Here is a 27,828-nt window from a genome sequence, read left to right on the forward strand (position 1 = left end):
TGTTCCCGTGGAATCCGGCGTTCCGGATGTCCAGGCTCCGCCGGGGCGGGAGGATCCCGGAGGGGCGGGGTGGCCGGGGCGCCAGTTTGATTACGCGCCCGGGAACTGGCGGCGACCTGGAGTAACTTTAGCTTTTGAATGCATGCTTACGGAAGAAATAAAACGTGTCCCGAGTGTGCAACGGGGCTGGTCGGGGAGTGAGGTGAATGTGCCGTTTTGAAACCCAAGGACGGAAAGCACTCCCCGCCTCTCCCGCCCCGAGCGCATCCCGCGGGCCGGCGGCCGCCTCTGGAACGTCCAGAGAGAAGATGGCGGCCCCCGGCGCCCGCAGCCGCAGCCTGGCGGGCCTGCTGCCGGCGCAGACCCCGCTGGAGTACGCCCTGCTCGACGCCGTCACCCCGGAGGAGAAGGACAGCCTGGTGTACCAGTATCTGCAGAAGGTGGACGGCTGGGAGCAGGACTTGTCAGTGCCCGAGTTTCCGGAAGGTGAGGGGCTGGCTTCGGGGTGGGACCCCTCCGGAACCTCCCCTTCCTCGGGGACGGCGCCCTCCCCCGGAGCGGGGGGCGAGGCGTGGCGGTGCGGTGTGGTGCGGCGCCGGGCCGGGCCGGGCGGGAGCCGCCACCCGCGACCCCTGTCGTCCCCTGTCCCGGGGTGGCAGCCGGCGGTGGGTTCCTGGAGGCGGGCCTGCCTGTGCGTCCCCGCGTCCTGAGCCCCGTCCGACCTGAGGTTACCTGACTAGACATTGCCCCCGCGGCGATGCTGACAGTGCCCGTGCCACCCCGACCCTCCTGTCTGGTTGCCCAGCGTCCTCACCGTCATCTTTCTGCATCCTACCAGCTAGCATGTATTAATCACCTCTCCCGTGATAAACACTTCTCAACACTTCGGGGGTATTGCCTAATTATCTTACTTAATCCTCCCTGCCACCCACGGAGATGCTCTTCTAAGTCCTATTTTACAGTTGGGGAAACTGAGGCACAGCAAGGCCAAGCTCATTTGCCGAGGGCCTGACAGCGAATATCTGCCAAAGTCGGGTTTATAAAGACCCACTCAATTCAGTGTAAATAAAACCGTTGCTTTTTTTTTTTTTAAGACCCCAGATGGGCAGGTTTCTTAACAGTGCCACACTTTGTCCCAAGTCCTGAAACTTGTACTTTTAAAAATCGGAATCAATGTGGCCCGTCTGCAAGGTTTTGAATCCCTACTCTGTGTTTGGAAAAGGAGGGAACGGATATTCCCAGCAGTGCTATTTGTGAAGCACATCTTGCTATGATAAATGAAACCCGACTTTACCTTCTTTGGTTGGGACTGTCATTGTTTTGCCGGGTGGTTGTTGGCATGTCTCCTGGCATGACACTGAAACCACATGTATAGTTAATCGGTTGGATGGGCCAGAGTTCAGTATCTCATGAGAGGTATATCGGAACCTTACCTCTGACGACAGTCTTGTGTGTCTTTCCAAGCCTTCTGCTCCCACCTTGAAAAGTGCTTATTTTTTCAGTTATAAATCCTATTCTGGATTTGACATACTGTATTGTGGAATTCTTACAAAAGCATTGGAAGCAGGAGTACCTACCCTATCAAAGAAATTTTAAAAGATGATATACATATATGCATATGTCTTGAAGAACTTTTGAGAAGTTGGTTATGTAGTGCACTATTATAAAAGGGCAAGCTATCAGCTAAGATTTACACCAAGTGTTTTTATTTTCTAGTCTTTATTTGTCTTTACAATGAGTGTATTTTATTACCATGAGATTTGACTTCTGTGAGTGGTAAATAATGTAACAAAATATTCAAGCTAGGTCTGTGACATAGTCCAATTTTCTCCTGAACTTAATTACAGTACTGAGGACAGAATACTAGAGATGAGTTTTTTCTTGGTTTCTTTTATCAGTAAACTGTAATCAAGAAGTCAAAAACATAACTCTCAAATATTGCTCTGTTCATTTCTTTAAAAAAAAACGTTTATGGGAAACTGGTATAATGGATAGTCTAGGATTAAATTCTAGTTTTTCTCTTGGTTAGCTGCATGATTTCGAGCAAGTTACTTGACTTCTCCAAGCCGACTTCTGATTTACAAAACAGAACAAGTATTTACCTTTCATATTTGTTATGTGGACTGGAGGTAATATATCTAAAGTTCTTAGTTCATAGGAGAGCTCAGTAAATGTTAACAGTTCTTAACAATTATATTTATTGTAATTATTGTTTTATAAAATTTATTATTTTTAAGCCTGAGAGGCACCCAGCACAGTAGCTGACATGTAATAATATTACTTCCTCTACCCCCTAATCTGAGTCACTCAACTATTTACAGAAAATAAATTTAGAAGACATTCATAAATATTTTGCAACCAGGACGTAAAACATATTAGTTTGAAGTTTTATATGATCACTTGATCTGGCATACAACTGACATTTTATTAAAATGGATAATTAAGAGTTCATTGTACCTGAAAACTTCACTAGCTTGGATTAATTGGTAGAAATGCTAATTGGATATGCAGGGTTTTTTTTAGAGTTTTGTAATAGAGTAACTCCCATTACTGTTATTAGTCATTAGCTGTTATGCACTTGTTCCCCCCAACTCTGGCTTTCAGTTTTTAAAAAAAAAAAATTTTTTTTCCAAATACCTGCTTTAAGGTATAATCAAATATCGTATGTCAACTGTACTTGTAAAAAAGGTATAATGAATAGCTTTAATACCAGCATATTTTCTTATAAGCAACAAACTCATCTTGTTTTCTTAAGTTGGTTTAATAAAGATGGTTTACTTTTAACATTAGTTTAACAAAATCTATCTTCATAGTCTATAGTTAAAATTGTAAATAATGGTCAAGTAGTTAATAAATTCTAATTTGCAAAAGTACAGATGAATGAGATTTTATTTTTCTTTGGAGGGAAGGGAACATACACTTCAATATTAATGTTGCTTCCATGAATCTAATAACAGGGTATTTTGCTTAGCTTTGCATTTAAAATATTTTGTATTTAAGGTCTCAAATCTAGAGCATTTCTGTTCTTTCTCATGAAATTAGTTTAGGTATTTTATATATTTATCCTTTTATTTGAACACTTTGTATTTTTTTGTTGTTCTGTTTAGTCAGGCCTTCCTAGTCTTAAGGTTGACCTTCATTCTCAGGAGCCTACTCGTACCTAATTGTGTACTTAGGTCCTCTAATATCTGGTGTTTCCTCTCGTTTACCTAAATGTGTCGATGTTACTTCCTTTCACAAACAGACTGGCATACTGTTTCCAAAAGAGTTTGGTGCCTTTTCCTTGCTGTATCTGCAAACTCTTTCCCAACTTGTCCCCCTGTTCCCTCCTCCCCACTCCCCTTCTCTCCTTAGAAATAGGTGGTTCACATTTTAGGGAAAAGTTTTAGGTAAATTGTCTTTTCCTTTCATCATGATTATTTATTTGTGTAAATTTCAGGATTAGAATGGCTGAACACAGAAGGGCCGATTTCTGTCTATAAGGATCTGTGTGGGAAAGTGGTCATCCTGGATTTCTTCACCTACTGCTGCATCAACTGTATTCACCTGTTGCCTGACCTCCATGCCTTAGAACACACCTACTCCGACAAAGGTAACTGTCCTTCCGTTGGTTTCTAAGAGACTTGTAGCCTGGGCACTGGAAGAGTAGCTGACTCATTTGCTCATAGCAGAATAAACATTTGGCAGACTGCAATAATTCTAAAAATTATTTCTAATCTATGAATTAAAGACTCTATGGACCTTTTCATGAACAGTTAAGCGTAGTGATACTGGAACCAGCATTTAGTATATTAAGTATATTTTTCTCAAAGGATAGAACATAATTATGTACTTTTTTTCGTGATCAAATACTTTGAAAAGGTCATTTTGTGTATCTAGACTTACCTGAATTTGTTCTTTGAGAAAATTAAATGTGTGACTCTGATTTTATACTCTTCTCAAGAACTGTGATATAAGGTTTAAAGTTGATTATTCGTCCTTTAATTTCAAATGACATGAGCAATGGTGGAATGCAGAATATTATAACAGATATCTTTTCTTTGACCCTGCTTTATGAAAAACCTCTTACAGAGCACACCAGGAAATCCTCTTTTACGGCCCTGCAAATGCTGAAGATATAGGAGATTATACTTAGTATTTGCTTTAGAAGTTTGAAATTCTTTCAGACATTTTTTTCTTGTTTACTTCTTTCCAAAAGAGAGCATAAAGGTTGACATTAATTGAAGCTCTACTTTTGGATAAATGAAAAAGAGGGTCATTGATCTCATGAGTAAAGCTGAGAATAGAGAATACATGTACAAGAGGAAGGATGTCTTGAAAGTTAAAAAAAAAAAGAGTAGTAAAGTCTTCAGGGAAATTTCAGTTGCTTTTACACTGTAAAAGGTTGTATCTAGAAATTACCGAACAATGATTTATCAAGAACTCAAATATTCCCAGTAGTTAAATCACGTTGTCACAAATTCATCTATATTGACTTAAGAAGTAGGAGTATCTCATCTCTTAGGATCTGAATTGCCTGTGTGTCTTGCTAAATAAAGCCCATGTAAAGCCATGTGAATAAATACATTTATTGAACATACTGGGTGTAAGGTACTGCCGGTGAACTATGTATCAGAGTTGGTTGAAAAGCATATTGGAACCTGAGGACAGGAGGAACTCCCTTTGCCTAGAAGCACTGGAAAAGATTACTGAGAGGAGGAGACAGTTAAGGTGGAACTGGGAAAAGGAGCAACAGTGCAGCTGAAAGTGAAAAAGGGACAGGAGGGACACTCCTGAGGGCACAAGGGACAGGTCAACAAGCTGGGAGGCACAAAACAGGAGGTTTCTTGGGGAATGGTAACTAGCGTAGTAGCGAAATTGCAGGGGCTGCTGGGACAGTGAAGGGAGAGGAAGGTAGTTAGGCCTGGACCGTGTCATGAAGGGCTTTGTCTTAACAGTCTTAGCAGTTGAGACTTTTCCTTCCATTGAAGATACAGAGATATTAAAGGTTGTTTTAAATTTGGTTTTTTGTTTGTTTGTTTATTTAATAGAAGGATATCATAATAAAATTTGAGTTTTAGAGAGGCACTACAGACTGGGTTAAGAATCCCAGAGTTACTGTTTTCAACTTTAAGATTACCCCTAAAACCGGTTGGGAACCTATGGCTTGCAAGCCAGATGTGGCTCTTTGATGGCTGCATCTGGCTTGCAGACAAATCTTTAATAAAAAAAATAATAACGTTAAAAATATAAAACATTCTCATGTATTACAATCCATTCATTTCCTACCGCTCATGTTCATGGTTGTGGGTGGCTGGAGCCAATCACAGCTGTCCTCCAGGACAACACCAAATTTTTATTGGATAATGCGTAAGGTACATGGGTTGTTGTATGGCTCTCACAGAATTTCATTTTAAAATATGTAGCGTTCATGGCTCTCTCAGCCAAAAAGGTTCCCTACCCATGCCCTAAAAGACTGTATTTGGTTAATTTTCTTGGTTAATCCCATACCTGAAACACAGTCAATGACTTCTTAGGATGGATCCTCCTAATTTCTTTACCACTTTACTGGAAACCTCATTTTTATAGCACATTGTAACAAACAAACAAAAAAACTAGAAAAAAGAAACTATCTTTGCATAGGAATACACTTCTGAAAAGTAAAATACTTTGTAAATGGTCTCAACATTATAATCTTTTTTCTTTTTTTAAGTGAATGTGGGGAGGCAGAGAGAAAGACTCCTGTGTGTGCCTTGACCGGGATCCACCTGGCAAGCCCCCTGCAGGGTGATGCTCTGCCTATCTGGGGCCGCTGCTCTGTTGCTCAGCAACCAAGCTATTTTTGGGGGCTTGAGGTAAGGCCATGGAGCCATTCTCAGCACCCAGGGCCAAATTGCTTGAACCATTCAAGCCATGGCTGTGTGTGGGGAGGGGGGAGAGAGAGAGAGAAGGGAGGGGAATGGGTGTAGAAGCAAATGGTTGCTTCTCTTGAGTGCCCTGACTAGGAATCAAACCTGGGACTTCCATACATGGTCTGATGCTTGACCACTGAGCTAACTGGCCAGGGCAACATTATAATCTTTAACATTTCAGTAATATGCTACTATATGAAAATACTGGCAATTTAAGAATAAGATTTTTATATTGCTTAAGATATAAGTTCAATTCGTAGTCAGAAGAGCAGACACTCCCAGAGATTATGACATCAAAGTTAGCTGTTGCCAACTGCATTTGCTTTCTTGCAGCTAAGTGTCTTGTATCGCTGCTGTCTGATATGTTTCTGAACATATTTGCAGCAATGGTAATAGTTCTTGAAAGTGACATTTCACAATCTATTTTAAATTTCTTGGAATATTCAATTCATTTTATCAGTAAGCCTGAATTGCTCAGCTTTGTGAGAAAGTGCTTGTTCAAAAGCACCTTGAAAGAGGTCCAATTTAATACCCGGGCTCCTGCCTCTGTAAAACAGCTTTTAAAGTCAAGTTTGTAATGGTGAGTGAGCTGTATCATTTGTATAGTGGCATATGAGAATTTTTAATGCCCAAAGAGTCTAAATCAAGAAGTAAAAAAAAATACTGTACTTAATAGTAAGGAATGGTTCTGGTGTTCAACATTATTTAAAAATGTAGTTATACCCTAAAGTTGTTTTTACTTCTTAGCAGTTTAATTCACATTTGTATTACATTGACGGGTACCTCAGGGTTTTTTGTTATTGTTTGTTTTTCTACTTGACAGTTTCTAAATTTTTTTTTTACCTTTTCATGCTGGATACATTAATGGATTGTTATTATTTAATACCCAAAATTTAGCACAAAGGCTATTATCTAAGGAAAAGTGTCTTTGTTTCATAAGAAAATACCTACTTAGGAAGCTTAGCATATTTTAAAATGTGATTGCTAGGTGTATATTATTAATACATAGTTAGACTTTTGAAAACCTACATGTCACTAGACTACTGAGTAGATGCTGGTATTCTCATTATATAGCATATACTATTTTTTTTATGCTTAAAAATTAGAAGACTGCGTTTTTAATTTTAGAATGAACCTATTTATTTTATTTATTTATTCATTTTTTTTATTCTTTATTTATTTATTCATTTTAGAGAGGAGAGAGAGAGAGACAGAGAGAGACAGAGAGGAGAGAGAGATAGGGGGGAGGAGCTGGAAGCATCAACTCCCATATGTGCCTTGACCAGGCAAGCCCAGGGTTTCGAACCGGCGACCTCAGCATTTCCAGGTCGACGCTTTATCCACTGCGCCACCACAGGTCAGGCTGAACCTATTTATTTTAATGAGTGAATATGTCATTTGTGTCAGGGTTCCTAAAACCACCACCCGCTTTAATAGTTCTTTGGGAGGGCGCACAGGCCCCAGCATGTTGTGCTCACGACTGTAATGTGTTATAGTGAAACATTAAAGCAGACTCAGCAGAGGGAAAAGACGATGGCTCTCAGTCCTTCCTGCTTTTTTATTCTGTATGGTTAACTGAAAAAGCAAAACATTTGAAGAAAAATATCTGTATTCCTATTTAAGGTTCTTGACACTGAAAAAAATGGGCAGCATTACTATTTGGCAGTTGACTTTGTATAAAGATCAATATAGATGTTCTATTTAGACAATACAATATGGTTTTTATTGTTGGCATAAGAACGTCCAAATCTGTAGAGAATTATGTTTATTTGCGCCAACCTGATGACATGCATGAGGCACAGTCTCAAATGCTCTAGAGAATGAGTTTGCAATTAGTTTTATTTGGAATTAAGGAGGGAAGGTAAGGAAGATTACTTGAAGGTGAGAGAAAGCAAGGCAGGAAAATCTGATTGGACTCTGGGATAGTTAATAGGTTGTGTGCTCCCTTGAAGGTGCTTAGGCCTCTCTTCCTCATTCTTTCTATCTTATTCTATTATTTTGTCTTTTTTTTTTAATACAAAAGGTGACTTACTATAGACGTTTTTGTGCTCCTTTATATCTTATTGTGAGTGTATGTGTGTCTCATAATTTATTCAGCCCCTCTCCTAACCTGTGTTTTGGCTTTTAGGTTGTTTCCAGTATTCAGCAGTTACAAATAGTGCATCTTGTGAATATATTTTTGTATTGTTGGTAGTGCACCTTAAGGGTAAATTCCTAGCAGTGGGATTGCTGGGTCCAAGTGAAATGTATTTAAAGTTGTGTAAGATCTTGTCAAATCCCACCCAGAGCTGACCCAGTTTGGATTCCTACTAGCAGTGGATGAGTGTACCTCTTTTTCCTCACTGCTCCATTTAAATATCTTGACAAACTTTCAAGTTTTTACTATCTAGGAGGTGAGAAACGAATGGTATCTTGGTGTAGTTTTCAGATGCATTTTAGAGCGGGGTCAAACATCTTTTCGTACATTTATGGCTATTTATTGTAAGTGGGGTTTGTCAACCATTATATTCTCTGATTGGTTTTTGTATAGATATATAAAGGCTATTGGTTTTCATGTATTAATTTTATATTCCGCTACTTCCTAAATATTTTATTATTTGATTTAGTTTTATAATTGGCAGGGGTTTTCCTGCTGTACGATATTATCTGCAAATAAATTTTGCCAGTTTTTGTGCCTGCAACTGATTTTTCTTGTCTAATTTTGTTGAATCATACCCCCCTCCAAATTCATTGTTAAATAGTAGTAGAGAGAGTAGGCATTTTTATCTTATTGGAAACACTTCTTATTTTTTTCCATTAAGTAAGAGGCTGGTTTTAGGACTCAGTTATATCTATTTAGTCAATTGACAGAATAGCAAAGGGCAAAATTTAAGAAAAGTTTATCTCAATATATCTGATGCTAAAAGCAAGACTTTATTTAATCTCTGCTACTTCCAGATTGGGAGGAAAATGGGGTCATCTGATTTTGGCCCTTTCCACTTGTCTTCTGCTCCTCTCCAAACATATCAAGGAAGGTAAATAAAACCACACTTGATCCTGTATTCAGCAGTATTAGGAGACAGAATATCATTACCTATAAGTTGAGAAATAAACGGAATTTCATTAAAGGTCCTGCTGCTACAAGCTGCTGGTACTGAGATCAGGGACGGGGGAAGTTAATAAGATCCATAAACAGTGGTTCAGAGGTCTTGGGTGAAGCACGGAGTAACCCCCTTACCTGCAGAAAGGGAAAACCCAATTCTAGGTGCAAAATTACTGAACACAGATTTGTATGCTAGATTGTAGCACCAGATCTTGAAAAATGTGGGATTAGAAACAGGAACCTCATAAAAACATTGCTTCTGAGGGGAATCAGATGTATAAATGTGTGGTTTTCCTTGGAGATAGCGTACTGAAGAAAAGAAATAAAATAAGAGGGAAAAGTTAAGGATCCTACAGAAACTAAGGAAAAACATCCTCCTTCCAACAGTGCTATTATCCAAAAGTGAAACTGCACCGAGAAAGTGAACTGTCAGAAGAGGGCGCTCTCAAACTGGGAGCCCTGTCCACAAAATGAATAGGAGTATTAAAAGCATCACATCCAAATAAAACTGAGAAAAGCTGAAAGTGTGACTCAAAGTTGAAGTGCTGATGAAGATTCTCATGTAAAAAATGACCACAGAGTTGACAAAAACTGGAACACAGTTCTTGAGTTGAATTACATATCCTCAGTTTTTAGGAATAATGAAAAAGCAACTTGCAGAAATTTAAAAACTTAAGAACAGAAGTGAAACAAAAAGGAAAAAAAAGTGGAAGAAATGTGCTGATTGAACTCGGAAATAGAAGGGAAAGATCAGAATTATGTTAGAAATGAAGACTAAATTACAAGGTATTCAAGACACAATAAATTCATATAAAAATGCAATAGGGGCAGGCCTTGGCCAGTTGGCTCAGTGGTAGAACGTCGGCCTGGCGTGTGGGAGTCCCGGGTTCGATTCCCGGCCAGGGCACACAGGAGAAGCGCCCATCTGCTTCTCCATCCCTCTCCCTCTCCTTCCTCTCTGTCTCTCTCTTCCCCTCCCGCAGCCAAGGCTCCATTGGAGCAAAGTTTGCCCGGGCGCTGAGGATGGCGCTGTGGCCTCTGCCTCAGGCGCTAGAATGGCTCTGATTGTGGCAGAGCAACGCCCCAGATAGGCAGAGCATCGCCCCCGTGTGGGCGTGTCGGGTGGATCCCGGTCGGGCGCATGCGGGAGTCTGTCTGACTGCCTTCCCGTTTCCAGCTTCAGAAAAATACAAAAAAAAAAAAAAAAAAATGCAATAGGGGCATTGAAGTAAAGGAGGGGTAAAATGCAGGGAATATAAATGAGCTACAGAAGGGAGTAAAAAGTTAAAAAATGATTGAGTAGGAAGACAGCAGAAGAGGTCCAACATAAGAATACTTGGAGACTCTGAAGAATAAAATCAAAACAAGTGATGAGTTATTATCTAAAATTAGAACCCAAGAAACTGTCCGGGAAATAAAAAAAACCTTGAATCTACATAATGAAAGGTCCTACCAGAGACCAGGGAAAATTCACCTAGGACACCCTAAGAGGTATCCTAGTAAAACTATTACATTTTAAAGTTGTTTTTAAAAAGTCATCAGAGTTTCCAGGAAAACAAACGACTTTTAAAGGCCACCTGCATTACACTGGGCAGACTTTTCACAAATGTGTACAAAGCAAGGCAACAGAAGAGCAACATTTTCAAGAATCTTAAGTCTCATTCAACAGTGTCTATAGTTTTCAGTGTATAAGTCTTCTACCTCCTTGGTTAAATTTATTCCTAGGTATTTGTTTTATTTGTTGCAATTATAGGTGGGATATTTTTAATTCCTCTTTCTGATTTTTGTTGTCGGTGTATAGAAATGCAACGATTCTTGTAAATTGATTTTGTACCCTGTAGCTTTATTTGTTTATTATTTCTAATAGTTTTGGTGGAGTCTTTAGGGTTTTCTATGTGTAAAATTGTGTCATCTTCAAATATTGACAGCTTTACTTTCTTTCCAATTTGAATGCTTTTTATTTCTTTTTCTTTCCTGATTGCTATGTTAAATAGTAGTGGTGAGAATGGCCATCCTTGTCTTGTTTCTGTTTTTAGAGGAAAAGCTTTCTGTTTTTCACTGTTTTTAGAGGAAAAGCTTTCTATTTTTCACTGGGATATTAGCTGTTGGTTTATTTTATATGGCCTCTAATATGTTGAGATAATTTTCTTCTGTACTCATTTTGAGAGTTTTTAATTATAAATGGATGTCAGATCATGCAAATGCTTTTTCTGCATCTACTGAGATGATCATATGATTTTTATCCTTCAGTTTGTTAATGTGGTGTAACATTGATGTGCAGATATTGAGCCATCCTTACATCCCTGGTGTAAATCCCATTTGATAGTGTTATATGATTCTCTTAGTGTATTGTTGTATTCAGTTTGCTAGTATTTTGTTAAGAATTTTTACATCTGTTCATCAGAGATATTGGCCTATAACTTTCTTTTCTTGTGTCTTGTCCTTGTCTGGTTCTGATATCAGGGTAATAATTGGCCTTATAAAATGAATTGGGAAGTGTTCCCTCTTCTTCAATTATTTTGAGGATTTGAAAAGGATAGGCTTTAGATCTTTGAATATTTGTTAGAATTCACTAGTAAAGCTCTCTGGTCTTGGACTTCCATTTTTTTCAGAGTTTTAATTGTCTCAATCTTCTTACTAATGATAGGTCTATTCAGATTTTCTATTTTTTCCATGATTCAATCGGATTCAATATGATTCCAACAATTTATTCATTTCCTGTAGATTTCCTAGTTAGTTAGCATATAATTGTTTTCAGTAGCCTCTTCTGATCCTTGTATTTCTGTGGTATCCATTGTGACTTTTCTTTTTTCATTTCTAATTTTAATTATTTTTCTTAGTCTAGCTAAAGGTTTGTCAATTTTGCTTATCCTTTCAAAGAATCAGGTCTTACTTTCATTGATCTTTTGTATTGTCTTTTTAGTCTCTGTTTCATTTATTTTGGCTCTGATTTTTATTATTTCCTCTCTTTTCCTGACTTTGGGTTATTGGCTTTGGTGGGGCTCCCACCGCCGGGAGGGCTTAGGTTGCTGTGGCCTCCCCTGCGGGGTGGAGCACAGGGGTTGGCTGGGTCCCAGGAACTACAGTGGCTTCTGGGGCCTTCCGCTGCCTGCCGGCTTGGCCCCTGCTCCTCTGGCTCGGCCACCCCCAAGAGGGCCAGTCCACCTGCCTTCGGCTGGAGAGACGTGTAGCTCTCTCAGGCATCCTGGTGTGTTGTACAAATGGTACTCACTCTTACAGGCCATGGGCGTCCTACTGATTATAACTTAATAGGGAGAGACGGAGGGAACAACTCACACCACTGTGCTGCTGATGTCACTCCATATTTTTCTTTTAATGGTTGTCTTTGTATTTATAACATAAAAAAACAGCAAACATCTATCAAGTTTTTACAGTATACTTGGTACTATGCTAAAAGCCGGACACATTTTTTTTTCCCCTGAAGTTGGAAACAGGGAGGCAGTCAGAGAGACTCCCACGTGTGCCCGACCGGGATCCACCCGGCATGCCCACCAGGGGGCGATGCTCTGCCCCTCTGGGGTGGTTGCTCTGTTGCAACCAGAGCCATTCTAGCCTGAGGCAGAGGCCATAGAGCCATCCTCAGTGCCTGGGCCAACTTTGCTCCAATGGAGCCTTGGCTGCGGGAGGGGAAGAGAGAGACAGAGAGGAAGGAGAAGGGAAGGGGTGGAGAAGGGAAGGGGTGGAGAAGCAGATGGGTGCTTCTCCTGTGTGCCCTGGCCGGGAATTGAACCCGGGACTCCTGCACGCCAGGCCGACGCTCTACCACTGAGCCAACCGGCCAGGGCTATTATTTTTTTTAATTCTCAAAACTGATCTGTGAGGCAGTTACTGTTGCTTTCTTCATTGTGCTAGTAAGAGAATTGAGGCAGAGGTTTAAGTAACTTGTCCAAGGTAATATGTACATGGAGTCTGACTCCAGAGCCCATGCTGGGTTTTGTTTTTTTAAGAAGTTCATTGTGGTATAACTAATAAGTAAACTGAACATATTTTAAGTGGACGTTTCTTCCTACTCCATCACTATGTCCTTTTTCTATAGCTGCTCCCCAGGTGTTTGTGGAATTATTTAATCTATTTGATTTTTAGCAATTTATTATGTGTCCGGACATGATTTTCTCTAAATCTGTCTTATTTGGAATGTGCTTATATTCTTAAATTCTGTAAATGTACATCTTTAACCAAATTTTGGGAGTTTTGGCATTATTCAAAAAATTTTTTTCTGCCCTGGTCTCTTTCTCTACTCCTTCTGGACCCCAATTACATAAATATTAGATCCATTTTGGAACTGGTTACAGATCCCTGAGATTCTAGCGTGCGTGCATGTGTGCCTGCTTGCTTGCTTGCTTGCTTGCTTGCTTGCTTGCTTCCTTCCTTCCTCCCTCCCTCCCTCCCTCCCTCCCTCCCTCCCTCCCTCCTTCCTTCCTTCCCCTCCCTCCCTCCTTCCTTCCCCTCCCTCCCTTCCCTCCCTCCCTCTTCTTTAGATTGGATCATTTCTGTTGAGTTGTCATTATTTTTTTAAGGATAATGATTGAATTGTTCTTATTACTGTTTTCTTTATCAATCCACAATTCTTCCCCAGTAACAAAGAGTAACAGACTGTGTATTGCAAGATCTGGGACAGTGTAATATTATGAAGACAGAAAATGAGTATATAATATAAATAGCTACACTGCCATAAGGGAGAATATAGGCAGCACATTTTACATCTTGTTAATATTACTGATAATAACATTAATTGAACAGCCAGAAATACGGAGGTCTGGTTTTATGCCGAGCAGTAGATGAAGGGATTTGCAGATGCTCCTTTTGAATCCCCACAACCACCCTTTGAGGGGAGAACAGGCTGTTAACTATCTTTAGGTTCCTTGACTCTTTGCTCTAGCTTCTTCTCTTTGCCAGTGAATTTATTTCAAGTATGGTATTTTTCAGTTCTAAAATTTTCATGCATTCTTTTTTTGTAGTTTCTGTTTCTCTGTTTACATTTTTTAAATCTTTTCATTCATTTCAAGAGTGTTATTTCTTTACCTCATGGAATATAGTTATCATAGTTCCTTGAAAGTTCTTAAAACGTCTGCTTCCTTTTAGTGTTGGTATCAGTCAGGTTTTTTTTCTTTGACAATAGGTTACATTACCTTGTTCTTTCTGAGTGTCAAGTAATTTTTCATTGTATCCTGGACATTGAACTATTATGATATTCAGACTCTGGGTTCTGTTATAAACTTCTGGGGAATATTGATAGGTTTGTTTTAGTGGATATTCAACCCTGTTAGTTCAAACCTTGTTAGTTTTTTTTTTTTTCCTCATCTTTCATCATGTCTGTCTCCCCTTCCATCAATGCAATAATTCAGTTCTCTAAACATCTGATATACATCTTTGGGTCTGACTCACACATGTGTAGTTAGGAGGGAAGCCGAGACTTGTAAGTAATCATACTCAGAAATGGGGCATCACCTTTTCCAGTTCTCTTTCCCGCAGGGCTTCTCCTTTCCTCGAGTTTCCCTGCTTCGTTGAGCCAGAAAGGTGGTGGGGTTTCTGTTGGAGTTACCCGCCTGCCTGTGTTGCTCCAGAACCTCAGTGTGAAGCCATGAAAGGCGAAGCAAAACAAACTAAAACTGGAAACACCCTCATGTGGGTTGCTTTTCCAAATACCTACCAGTCTGCATGCTGTTGTTTACTTGTCTCAGTCCTTAGGGGGTGTGTGGGGAGGTGTGTAGGGGCATATGTGTAGGAGTGTGTGTTTTGGGGTGTGTGTGTACATTTTGGTTCGGAGTTGATAGTTGCAAATGGAAGGATGAACAGTTGGGCACTTACACATCCTAATTTGTGTGGCTTTATTTCTGCATGCTGGTTTGGATGGTTTAGACAGGTGTGTTGGGAGATTCTAATTTACGTCGCCACTATTACCTCTGCTACCTTGGTAGTCAATACCGAGCTTTTTCTCTCAGTTCAGCTTAACACTTCCTTTCTTCCCCCAATACTTGACATACTATTGATGAAATAAAAGAAATGTGTTGTTTTTAGTTTTTAGCAGTTCTGCCTACAATAAGAGTTGTGCTAAAAATCATAATAGAAATTTTAAATAAACCAAAGACCTTATATCATGGAAACATCTTTCTTATATTGTTGTTAATCTGTAATATAGTTAGGTCAGAAAATTTTAGAATAATGTGACCAGAAATGCCAACACAAAGCAGGCAGAGTCACTGAATTTCAAAGGGGCTTACAACAGATGGAGGAGAACTTAAAATCTCAACATCTTCCTATAAAAATGTGTATTTTTTTTTCTTTTTTTTTTTTTTTTCCATTTTTCTGAAGCTGGAAACAGGGAGAGACAGTCAGACAGACTCCCGCATGCGCCCGACCGGGATCCACCCGGCACGCCCACCAGGGGCGACGCTCTGCCCACCAGGGGGCGATGCTCTGCCCATCCTGGGCGTCGCCATATTGCGACCAGAGCCACTCTAGCACCTGAGGCAGAGGCCACAGAGCCATCCCCAGCGCCCGGGCCATCTTTGCTCCAATGGAGACTTGGCTGCGGGAGGGGAAGAGAGAGACAGAGAGGAAAGCGCGGCGGAGGGGTGGAGAAGCAAATGGGCGCTTCTCCTGTGTGCCCTGGCTGGGAATCGAACCCGGGTCCTCCGCACGCTAGGCCGACGCTCTACCGCTGAGCCAACCGGCCAGGGCAAAAATGTGTATTTTTTAAAGCTTTATCTAGAATAATGACACAAAGAGTATTTTTGGGTTTTTTTTTAAGTGAGAGGAAGGGAGATAGTGAGACTCCCAAATGTGCTCCAACTGGGACCCACCCAGCAACCCCCATCTTAGGCCAATGCTCTAATCAGTTGAGCTATTTTCAGTGCCTGAAGCTGATGCACTTGGACCAACCAAGCCATCCTCAGTGCCCAGAGCCAACTCTCAAACCAATCAAACCACTGGCTACGGGAGGGGAAGAGAGAGAGAAGAGGGAGAGGAAAGGGGAGAGAAGCAGATGGTCTCTTCTTTTGTGTGCCCTGACTGGGATTCAAACTTGGGATGTCCACACGCCAGGCCGACACTCTATCCACTGAGCCAACCAGCCAGGGCCCAAAGAGTTTTAATAGTCACATGGTTTTGAACATATATGATTTTATGTAGTTATTAAGATTGTCTTGAGATTTAAATGTTAATTTTTTAATATATGTGTTTAGATGCAGTTGAAGATATTAATTTGGTTCTGCCTTTTTTCTTGTTTTTAATCTTCGGATTGTTTACATTTGTGAATGACCCAACACCTAATGTGTGGATGATGCTATTCATACTTTAATACTTCATAGTATTTAACTTTTTATTTCTTTTATTTAGATGGTCTTCTGATTGTTGGTGTCCACTCGGCTAAGTTTCCAAATGAGAAAGTTCTGGATAACATTAAGAGTGCTGTTCTTCGATATGACATCACCCACCCTGTGGTTAATGATGCAGATGCCAGCCTTTGGCAAGAACTGGAAGTGTCCTGCTGGCCAACTCTGGTCATACTTGGACCCCGTGGAAACATGCTGTTTTCTTTGATTGGAGAGGGGCACAAAGATAAATTATTTCTGTATACTTCAATAGCTTTAAAGTACTACAGAGACAGGGGTCAGATCAGAGATAATAAAATTGGAGTAAAACTCTACAAAGATTCTTTGCCACCGTCACCATTGTTATTTCCTGGCAAAGTAACAGTAGACCATGTTTCCAAGAGATTGGTCATAGCAGACACTGGACATCATAGAATTTTGGTCGTCTGGAAGAATGGAGAAATTCAGTTCAGCATTGGAGGTGAGTTTGCTTCTAATTATGATATGTATAAATATTTATATATATGATATGTAAAAAATTATATACATAATTATGATATGTATATATATAAATATACATATCATAATTTTTTACTAAAAATATATTTTTAGTAAAAAGAAGTTCAAGGAAATTATTAGGAATCCAGAAATAAAAACTAATTATAGAAGGGTAGTATACATTGACTTCATGAAATTATGTTGTTAATTTAATGTGTGGTATCTGAATTCATCTCTTCTACTTAAAAAAAAAATCAAAAAAAGACCTACTAAGGCCCTTACAAGTAAAAGGAGGAAGTCTTTAATAATTTTAAAAGTATGTTTGGTATATTCTAATTTTTTCAAAAAACTGCCACACTTATTGTATCTCATGAAAGTGTTACAATAAGTGCTCACTTAACAACATCATTAGGTTCTGCAACTTTAAGTGGAACGCTATAACAAATTTTCCTGTAAGCTAATTGATACAAAAGAGAGTTGAGTTCCTCCTGCATGTTATTCAACATTGTAATATATAAAACATTGCTGAATGTTATTTTAGGACCGACCGGTGCTTTATACTCTATACATTTTGGGGCATTTTAATTTTTATTTGATTGATTTTTTTTTTTTAAGGAGAGAAAGAGGAACATTGATTTATTGTTCTGCCCATTAATGTGTTCATTGGTTGATACTTGTAAGTTCCCTGATAAACCCGTAGCCTTGGCGTATCAGAACGATGCTCTGACATACTGAGTTGCCTTGCCAGGACCAGGGTTTGGGCATTTATTTATTTTTTTACAGAGACAGAGTTAGAGAGAGGGGTAGATAGGACAGACAGACAGGAACAGAGAGAGATGAGAAGCATCAATTATCAGTTTTTCGTTGCGACGCCTTAGTTGTTCATTGATTGCTTTCTCATATGTGCCTTGACTGGGGGCTACAGCAGACTGAGTAACTCCTTGCTCAAGCCAGAGACCTTGGGTCCAAGCTGGTGAGCTTTGCTCAAACCAGATGAGCCTGCGCTCAAGCTGGCGACCTTAGGGGTCTCGAACCTGGGTCCTCCGCATCCCAGTCCGACGCTCTATCCACTGCGCCACTGCTCAGTCAGGCGATTTGGGGCATTTTAAATGGAAGTATTTTACTTTCCATCAAAATGTAGCCATATATTTTTTAATACCAGGACAATAACCTAGGAATTTGAGATTTAGATAACAAAATAAATAATCTAGAATTTGTATATAATTCTACTTTTCTTTCGTTCCGTAAGGATAATTCTGGGCCATTTCCCTTTGGGTGAAGCAAAGTATAAGTGCAATTCAAGCATAGATTATTTTGTTCCATATTTCCGTGGCGTTCAGTCTAAAAAGGGTTCTTATTTACATCTACAGAATTAATTAAATCTTAATAGTTTTTAAATAATTTATTAACATAATATTCAAAGAGATAAGCGCTTCATCTCTGCAGTGCTGCTTTAGTGACACAAGCAGCATTAGTACATAAAGTAGGGACACGTGCCTTTCTAAGCCGTGGTGCTTTCTTTGTAGGTCGAGGTGTTATTTATTCCCTTAGCTCTTGAATTTTTTGTTTCTTGTTTGTTTTGTTAGAGTATGTTTGTGTTTTACATTGCTGATTTTGTTTTAGCATTGTAGTACTTGGTTTATGACAGCAGTTATGAGAATTGTTACTCAAAATGTACATGTCGTAGCAGGTTAGAAGAGTTTTTAATAGATTCTGTCATTTTCAAAATAGTGGAGGTGAATATTCTTTTTTGTTATACAGAGGAAACTATCAGCAAGCTAGCTTTCCAAACATGTTTCTAGGAATCCTGTTACCTTGTAATAAATTAATATTTATTCCAGAGTTTTTAGAAAAGAATTTTGTGGTAAGATGTACTCAGGAAACACTGGTTAGATATGGATGAACAGATTTTTGTTGGTGGTTTCACTGTACTTCTTTTTCTCTGCTAATGTACCTCATGAGTAGCCAGGAGGGGGTCTAATACACAGTGTCTTCGAATTCAGAGTGATGACAATTCTCTCTCTTTTCACTCAGGTAACCTTCACCACCAACAATAATAGTATTATTAATAATAATGATAGTAAAACTGTTGGTGATAGTATAATAATAGTAATACATATATGTGTGGCGTTCTTTTTTTTAAGTGAGAGAGAGAGACAAACAGGAAGGGAGAGAGATGAGAAGCATCAACTCGTAGTTGCATCACTTGAGCTGTTCATTGATTGCTTCTCCATACGTGCCTATACTGGGGGAGAAGGGTCACTGGCTCAGCTAGGGACCCTTGCTCAAGCCAGTGACCGTAGGATCAGGTCTGTGATTCCACTCTCAAGGTGGTGAGCTGGCGTGCAAGCTGAGGACCTCAGAGTTTTGAACCCGGGTCCTTAGCCTTCCATGTTGATGCTCTGTCCACTGTGCTACCACCTGTCAGGCTGTCTGGCATTATTCTAAGCTCTTTATTTGTAATAATTTATTTAGTCCTCAGAGTGCTATGAGGTATATTACTAGATCCGTTATACAGAAGACCAACTGAGACACAAAGATCTTTTCCAGATCATCAGCTAGGACCTTAAAACCAAATCTGTAGAGCTGGGATTATATCTAGTCTGTAGGGCTCTTGAGTTCACGTTCCTGTCCACTACATCATACTACCTCTCTTACGAACATCTCGCGGACAGTGGAGTTCTTTAGAGCCTAGTGTGGAAATACTAACTTAGAGGCTTTGAATAGCTTGGCCTCTGGTCAAAATCTAACAATTATATTTTATTATGCTTTGTACTCTCCACTCTTGAAGCTCCATATGTGTTACAAAGGCCAAGTAGGACATTAGACCAGAATCATTCTGATTCTTACAGGGTTATGAGATAAAGAACTCTGTAGCAAAGTGAAATAGTAAGTGAAGGGTTCATGGACTAGTAAGAAGTGCTTGAATGGACTTGAGGATTTAGGAACCCCTTGAAATTACGGTATTTTTCGCTCCATAAGACACACCTGACCGAAAGACACACCTACAGGTTTTTTTGTTTTGTTTTGTTTTTTTGTATTTTTCTGAAGTGAGAAGCAGGGGGCAGCAGACCAACAGACTCTTGCATGTGCCTGACTGGGATCCACCCGGCATGCCCATCAGGTAGTGATGCTTGGCCCGTCTGGGTTGTTGGTCCACTACAACCAGAGCCATTCTAGCACCTGATGCGGAGGCCATGGAGCTGTCCTTAGCACCCAGGCCACTTGGCTCCAGTGGAGCCTTGGCTGTGGGAGGGGAAGAGAGAGAGAGAAAGGAAGGAGAGGGGGAAGGGTGGAAAAGCAGATGGGTGCTTCTCCTATGTGCCCTGACTGGGAATTGAACCCGGGACTTCCACACATCAGGCCGACGCTCTACCGCTGAGCCAACTGGCCAAGGCCACACCTAGGGTTTTAAGGAGGAAAATAAGAAAAAAATTATTCCTGAACCAAATGCTGTGTTAAAATATTTAATAAGGCCCTGGCTGGTTGGCTCAGTGGTAGAACGTCAGCCTTGTGTGCAGGAGTCCCGGGTTCGATTCCCGGCCAGGGCACAGAGGAGAAGCGCCCATCTGCTTCTCCACCCCTACCCCTCTCCTTCCTCTCTGTCTCTCTCTTCCCCTCCCGCAGCAGCCAAGGCTCCATTGGAGCAAAGTTGACCCGGGCACTGAGGATGGCTCTGTGGCCTTTGCCTCAGGTGCTAGAATGGCTCTGGTTGCAACAGAGCGACACCCCAGAGGGGCAGAGCATCGCCCCCTGGTGGGCATGCCGGGTGGATCCTGGTCGAGCGCATGTGGGAGTCTGTCTGACTGCCTCCTTGTTTCCAGCTTCAGAAAAATACAAAAAAAAAAAAATTAATAAAATGCTGTATTTTTTGCTCTACCGGGCATTTTCCCCTCCACTTTTGGGGGGGGGGGAGTGGGTCTTACGAAGCGAAAAATATGGTATTTGTGACAGTTTATGGGTATATATATTTTTCTATAAGGAAAGGGTTCATAATTTTCATTGTAAAATTGTCCCTACAACAATGTGAGGTTTAGAGGTGCTGACCCTTTGTGCAGCTGAAAACTTGCATATAACTTTTGACTTCCAAAAATCTTAACTGCTAATAGCTTAAACTACTAATAGCCTATTGTTGACTAGAAGCCTTATGGATAACATTAGTAATGATTAACATGTATTTTGTATATTATATACTGTATTCTTACAATAAAATAAGCTAGAGTAAAGAAATGTTATTAATAAAATCATAAGGAAAATACATTTACAGTATTTATGAAAAAAATCCACGAAGGAAGCTCCTTTCTTTTTATTTGATGGGATATTGCCCAATTCAAGAATCGTTCAATAAAACCAATTACATCTTCAAATTTAGAATAAACGAAAAAAAATATGTGTGTAAGTGGACCCATGCAATTCAAACCAGTGTTGTCCAAGGGTCAGTGCTATTACCAAATGAGCATATCTTCCCAAATTGTTCCATATCACTCATCTAGATGCTAAAAGATTAAAATTATATTTAATTCTCTCTAGTCTAGGTAATGGATAATTAAGATGCTTTTAAAAATATTTCCTTCTGATACAATTTTAGCTAAGTGCACTTGTAGCCGTTTATACAATAAGCCCCGTCATTAGCCACATTTGTTACTCTTAAGAAAAATGGATATCTTAGGAAACATTTTAGTGTTCAGATAGAAACATCATGTTATTTATATTAAAATCCAAGTTTTCAATACAAATTTTATTTTGGGGGTTTTATTAAGTGGAAAAATTTTGTCTTATGGCTATCTTGTCTTTTAGGACCCAACCCTGGAAGAAAAGATGGAATATTTTCAGAGTCAGCCTTTAATTCACCACAGGGGGTAGCCATAATGAACAATATCATATATGTGGCAGACACTGAAAACCACCTTATAAGAAAGGTAATTTTCCATTTTAAGTAAAGTTTTAATACTTCCAATCAGAAGAACTGACATTTACTTGCTACATTAAGTATTCAGCTGTTCTCAGAGGTACGGGTTCTAGTTTTATTCTTCGGCATCTTGTTTTTTTTGTGTCAGCTTATAGTTGTCTCTGAAGATAAACTCATCAATCAAGTCCCTTTTTTGGTCCTTTGTTTCAGAGTAATGTGCCTAACACCCAAGAGCTCCTCATCTTCAGGTATTTTCCTAAACACTATTTACAAAGTGGTGTTTTGTCCTTTTTCAGTTAAATTTTCATACCACTTCCTGCTTCCCTTCAGCAACTCTGGTTTGCCTGTAAATACTTAGCAGTTAATTGTCTTTAAATTTGTTTTATCTCATAATAAAAGTAATGCATGATTTTGTTTTTAAAAAATTAATACGTGAAGGTAAAAAAAACATGCCCTGATCATGCTCCAGCTCCCTGGAGGTAACCAACCATTATTAAAATGTGTCTTTTCAGAAACTTTCTACTCACATACAAGAAAATTTATAGTAAAAGGCTAGACAATCCTTTTTTTAAAAAATGATATAATCCTACTGTACTTACATAATCTTCTGCAATCTGGGTTTCAACTTTTTATTTTTTATTGGTCACATGGATGATATGATTGCATCATATCTATTGTAGAACTGCGTAGTTATTCAAGCATTCCTTATTGATGAATATTTTGGCTATAATCCAGTGGCCTTTAAGTTGCTGTTTTTTTAGGAAATAAGTAACTAAATTTATCTAACCCATCCTGCTAAACATACTGTTTCAGATGCTTCATTGCTTTTCTGGCTGTTTCTCTATTGATATTTATGTCTGTTTATTTGACAGTATTATTATCAAATATATATACATATAATGGGAAAAAAAAACATGTATAGAACCGGATCTGGACCAGTGTTCAGTAGGTATTTGTTGAATGAACATCTGCTTTTTAGTGAAGCATTTTCTAACGTGTATATTTCTCTTAATATGAAAAGGTGTTACATGAAAAAGGATTCTGTGGGTTTATAAATTAAAGCAGATTTAGTTTTCTTAGTCTTGAAGATTGTCTTCTTAGATTCTCAACACGACAATGATAATGTATTCTTAATACATTGCTAGGGGATATGTATGCAGTATTTCTAAACTTACTGACCAAGGAAGGGCCACTTTTTAGGCAGAACTTTTCATAGGACTAATGATTTCATGGTATATACTTTTGGGGGATAAAAGTGGTTTTCTGTGGTTACTAAGTTCTTAAAGGTCAATATTTATTTATCATAATCTTTGGGGTTGTAAGCTTTTTTAAATTTATAGTAGCTTAGATATCTTAAGAGGTTATTGAAGTAGTGTACCCTATGATATTCAGGGAGTACTTGTCCTTTTTAAAGTGTAAGTTATTTCTCTTGCTTTAGAACATACTGGGTTTTGAAATATTGACTGCATTTCAAATATTTTTTAAGTAGCATAATCACAAATATAGCATACCCAAAATTATTTTTATATTGTATGACTTAGTGTCCGCAAAAATAGGAAGTATAGTGGAATTATTGTTTTCCTTCTTAAAAATATTCTATTTTGGCCCTGGCCGGTTGGCTCAGCGGTAGAGCGTCGGCCTGGCGTGCGGGGGGACCCGGGTTCGATTCCCGGCCAGGGCACATAGGAGAGGCGCCCATTTGCTTCTCCACCCCCCCTCCTTCCTCTCTGTCTCTCTCTTCCCCTCCCGCAGCCAAGGCTCCATTGGAGCAAAGGTGGCCCGGGGGCTGGGGATGGCTCCTTGGCCTCTGCCCCAGGCGCTAGAGTGGCTCTGGTCGTGGCAGAGTGACGCTCCGGAGGGGCAGAGCGTCGCCCCTGGTGGGCGTGCCGGGTGGATCCCGGTCGGGCGCATGCGAGAGTCTGTCTGACTGTCTTTCCCCGTTTCCAGCTTCAGAAAAATAAAAAAGTTAAAAAAAAATTTTTTTAAAAATTCTATTTTACTTTTAAGACCTCATTTACGAAGGGCTGATCATAATCTGACATTTGTAGCTTATGTTGTTTCATGCGGACCAGCCTCTGGTTTAGGATAATTTATTTATTAATTTATAAATTCCTCTTCATCCCCACTGCCGTTCCCCCTGCATAAACATATCTGCAGGCAGTCATTCCGATGTTTAATTCATACCTTTTTATTTGTATATGACCTTATAAAACAAGTAGTGTTTTGTGTACTTGTTTTTTAAACAACTTGACTGTGATATATTTTACATAGCTTTAAAGTCCAAGTATATAATTCAGTAATTTTTAGTAAATTTAATAAGTTGTGCAACCATAACCATAAATCATTTTTAGAACATTTTCATTCTCCCAGTAACAGCCTTCATGCCCATTACAGTTAATCCCCATTTCTACCCACAGCAGTGATCTTTGTAGAGACAGAAAGTCTCTTCAACACTTCATATAAATAGAGTAAAACAATACGTGGTCTCCTGTGTCTGGCTTCTTTTATTCTCCATCATGTTTCTGAGGTTCATCCGTGATGTAACATATCAGTGGTTTACCCCTTTGCATTGCTAAGTAGCGTTCCTTGTGTGGATATGTGGAGGTGCCACCTTATGTCTGTCCATTCACCAGTTGATGGGCATTTAAGGTATTTAGAGTTTTTGGCTATTGTGAATACATGGGTCACATACGAGTTTTGTGTGGACATACATTTGGGGGGGGTTGTTTTTTGGGGGGAGTCAGTACTTAAGTATTTGAATTGATTCATGTGTTTTATATTTTATGTTTTAACTTTTTTTTTTTTTTTTTTGCATTTTTCTGAAGCTGGGAACAGGGAGGGACAGTCAGACAGACTCCCGCATGCGCCCGACCGGGATCCACCCCGCACGCCCACCATGGGGCAACGCTCTGCCCACCAGGGGGCGATGCTCTGCCCATCCTGGGTGTCGCCATGTTGCGACCAGAGCCACTCTAGCGTCTGAGGCAGAGGCCACAGAGCCATCCCCAGCGCCCGGGCCATCTTTGCTCCAATGGAGCCTTGGCTGCGGGAGGGGAAGAGAGAGACAGAGAGGAAGGCGCGGCGGAGGGGTGGAAAAGCAAATGGGCGCTTCTCCTGTGTGCCCTGGCTGGGAATCGAACCCGGGTCCTCCGCACGCTAGGCCGACGCTCTACCGCTGAGCCAACCGGCCAGGGCCCTGTTTTAACTTTTTGAGAAACTGCTAAATTGTTTTCCACAATTGTAGCACCATTCTACATGTCTACATATATAGATAGATATAGATTCTAATTTCTTCATAGCTTCACCATTACTTGTAAATTTTTTATTTTTTAGAAAATTCTAATCATGTGAAGTGACCTTTCATTGTAATTTTTTATATGGACTTTCCTAATGGGTAATGATGTCAAGCATCTTTTTCTATGCTTTATGAACCACTTGCATATTTTCCTGTGAGAAGTATCTATTTAGATTCTTTGCCAATTTTTAAATTGGGTTATTTGTGTTTTTTACTATTGAGTCGTAAGAGTCTTTTATATATTCTGAATACAAACACCTTACCAAATGTGATTGTCAAATACTTTTTTACAGACTTTTGCCTTTTCACTTACTTAATCATGTTTTTGATGTACAGAAGTTTTAAACTTTGATGATTCCTAATTTATTGTTTTTTCTTTCATTGCTTATGCTTTTGGTTTCACATGTAAGAATCTATTGCTAAATACTAAGTCAGAGAAATTTACTCATGTTTTTTTCTAATTTTTATAGGTCTGACTCTTACAGTTAGGTCTTTGATCTATTTTGAGTTGATTTTTGTATATGGTGTGAATTATGGATACAATTCATAATTTTACATGTGGATAGCCAATTCTCCCAGAATCATTTATTGAGGAGACTTCCTACTCCATTAACTAATCATGACAACTTGTAGAAAATCAGTTATTCATACGTGCGTGGTTTTATATCTGAACTTTCAAATCTGTCCCATTGATCTATACCACAGTGTTTTGATTGTTGTCACCTTTAGTAAGCTTCGAAGCAGTTAAATGTGAGTCTTCCCACAGTCTTCCTTTTCAACATTGTTTTGGCTGTTCTGGCTCCTTAAAATTCCCCATGAATTTTGGGATCAGCTTATACATTGCTGCAAAAACTTCTGTTTGTTTCATATAAATAATGTTTCCTGCAAAAAAACAAGTGGTAGGTTTATATTTTCTTATTTATAAGCTTCTTGTTTTATTATATTGCTGGAGAGAACCTCAGTTTCTTTAAAGCATTAGCAATGATAGTGGGTATTTTGTCATGCTTATAATCTTAAAGAAAATACATGTCAGTTTTATCAAAAGTTTAACATTTTCTGGAGCTTTGAAAAATATATTTATGAAGTTAAACTTTCTTTATATTCCTAGTTAGTAAGAATTATTTTATGCCTGACCAGACAGTGGTGCAGTGGATAGAGCATCAGACTGGAATGCAGAGGACCCAGGTTCAAAACCTCAAGGTCCCCGGCTTGAGTGCGGGCTCACCAGCTTGAGCGCGGGGTTGCTGGCTTGAGTGTGGGATCATAGACATGACCCCATGGTCTCTGGCTTGAGCCCAAGGTCACGGGCTTGAGCAAGGGGTCACTCGCTCTGCTGCATTCCACCCCCCCCCCCCCCCCCCCCCCGTCAAGGCACATATGAGAAAGCAATCAGTGAACAACTAAGGTGCTGCAACTATGAGTTGATGCTTCTCATCTCTCTCCCTTCTTGTCCATCCCTGTCTGGCCCTCTCTGTCTCTCTCTCTGTCTCTGTCACACACAAAAAAGAATTATTTTATTATATAATTCTATGAAATATATTTTCTGTATCTATTGAAATAATTGTATAAATGTTTTGCCCTAAGTATATTGATATGATGAATTTATATTAACAGATTTTTTTTTTTTTTTAATGTTAAACCATCTTTTTTTCCTGGGATAAACCTTACCTAATAATGATTTTTTTTTTTTTTTTTTGTATTTTTCTGAAGTTGGAAACGAGGAGGCAGTCAGACTCCTGCATGTGCCCGACCAGGATCCACCTGGCACGCCCACCAGGAGGCGATGCTCTGCTCATCTGGGGCGTTGCTCTGTTGCAACCAGGGCCATTCTAGCGCCTGAGGCAGAGGCCATGGAGCCATCCTCAGCGCCCGGGCCAACTTTGTTCCAATGGAGCCTTGGCTGTGGGAGGGGAAGAGAGAGACAGAGAGGAAGGAGGGGGGGGGTGGAGAAGCAGATGGCTGCTTCTCCTGTGTGCCACGGCCGGGAATCAAACCTGGGACTCCTGCACGCCAGGCTGACGCTCTACCACTGAGCCAACCAGCCAGGGCTTAATGATGAATTTTTTATAAGTTAGGTTGGATTTGATTATCCAAAATTATACTTTACATTTCAAAACATGTTTATAATTAAATGGCCCTACATTTTTTGGTACTGTTGTAACTTGGTTTTGGAATCAAGTTAACACTAATTTCATCCAATGCTCTAGTTAGTTTTTTATTATTTTTTTTTTAATTTTGGAATAACTTGTCTAACATAGGAATTAATGGTTTGAACATTCTCTGAAACACCCAGTAGCACCACTTGGACATGGAGCTTTTTGCGAGAGAAATTCTTTGATTGTTGTGTCAATTTCTATGACACATTTCTTAAGTCAGGATTATTTCAAGGGCCTATCCCTAGCTGCCTATTGTATTTTTGCAGATTGAGTTTACTAAAAGTATAGATAATGTTCCATTAATAACTTTCTTTACAATTTCAAAAGATTATGAAGATGCCATTAAAAATAATGCAAGAGAGCCTGACCTGTGGTGGCACAGTGGATCAAGTGTTGACCTGGAACGCTGAAGTCACTGGTTCAAAACCCTGGGCTTGCCCAGTTAAGGCACATATGGGAGTTGATGCCTCCTGATCCTTCCTCCCTTCTCTCTCTCTCTCTCTCTCTCTCTCCTCTAAAATGAATAAATTAATTAAAAAATAATGCAAGAGGATAGTGCTAAAATAAATCAGTGTAATTCACTGTAGGAAAGGAATAAAAGACAGTAACCATATGGTTACAATCTGTATTCAGAAAAACATTGTAAAACAATATAATAACCCT

At 39.6% G+C, this 27,828-nt stretch overlaps 1 protein-coding gene and 1 non-coding gene across 5 annotated transcripts in view; both read left to right on the plus strand.

Moving 5' to 3' along the window:
* The first annotated feature begins 63 nt into the window (after positions 1-63).
* Positions 64-27,828, plus strand: part of NHLRC2 (NHL repeat containing 2) — a 58,981-nt gene continuing 31,216 nt past the window's right edge. For all 4 annotated transcript variants that reach the window (XM_066239681.1, XM_066239679.1, XM_066239682.1 and 1 more), the window contains exons 1-4: positions 64-486; positions 3,440-3,592; positions 16,333-16,788; positions 21,603-21,724. In XM_066239681.1, coding sequence (XP_066095778.1) covers positions 207-486; positions 3,440-3,592; positions 16,333-16,788; positions 21,603-21,724 — 1,011 coding nt within the window. In that variant the 5' untranslated portion in view covers positions 64-206. The remainder of the gene's footprint in view (positions 487-3,439; positions 3,593-16,332; positions 16,789-21,602; positions 21,725-27,828) is intronic.
* On the plus strand, positions 20,281-20,356 carry TRNAT-UGU (transfer RNA threonine (anticodon UGU)). The gene has a single exon. It is a non-coding gene; the product is annotated as a tRNA-Thr (tRNA).

Source organism: Saccopteryx bilineata, chromosome 7 (assembly GCF_036850765.1).
Source record: "Saccopteryx bilineata isolate mSacBil1 chromosome 7, mSacBil1_pri_phased_curated, whole genome shotgun sequence".
NCBI lineage: Eukaryota > Metazoa > Chordata > Mammalia > Chiroptera > Emballonuridae > Saccopteryx > Saccopteryx bilineata.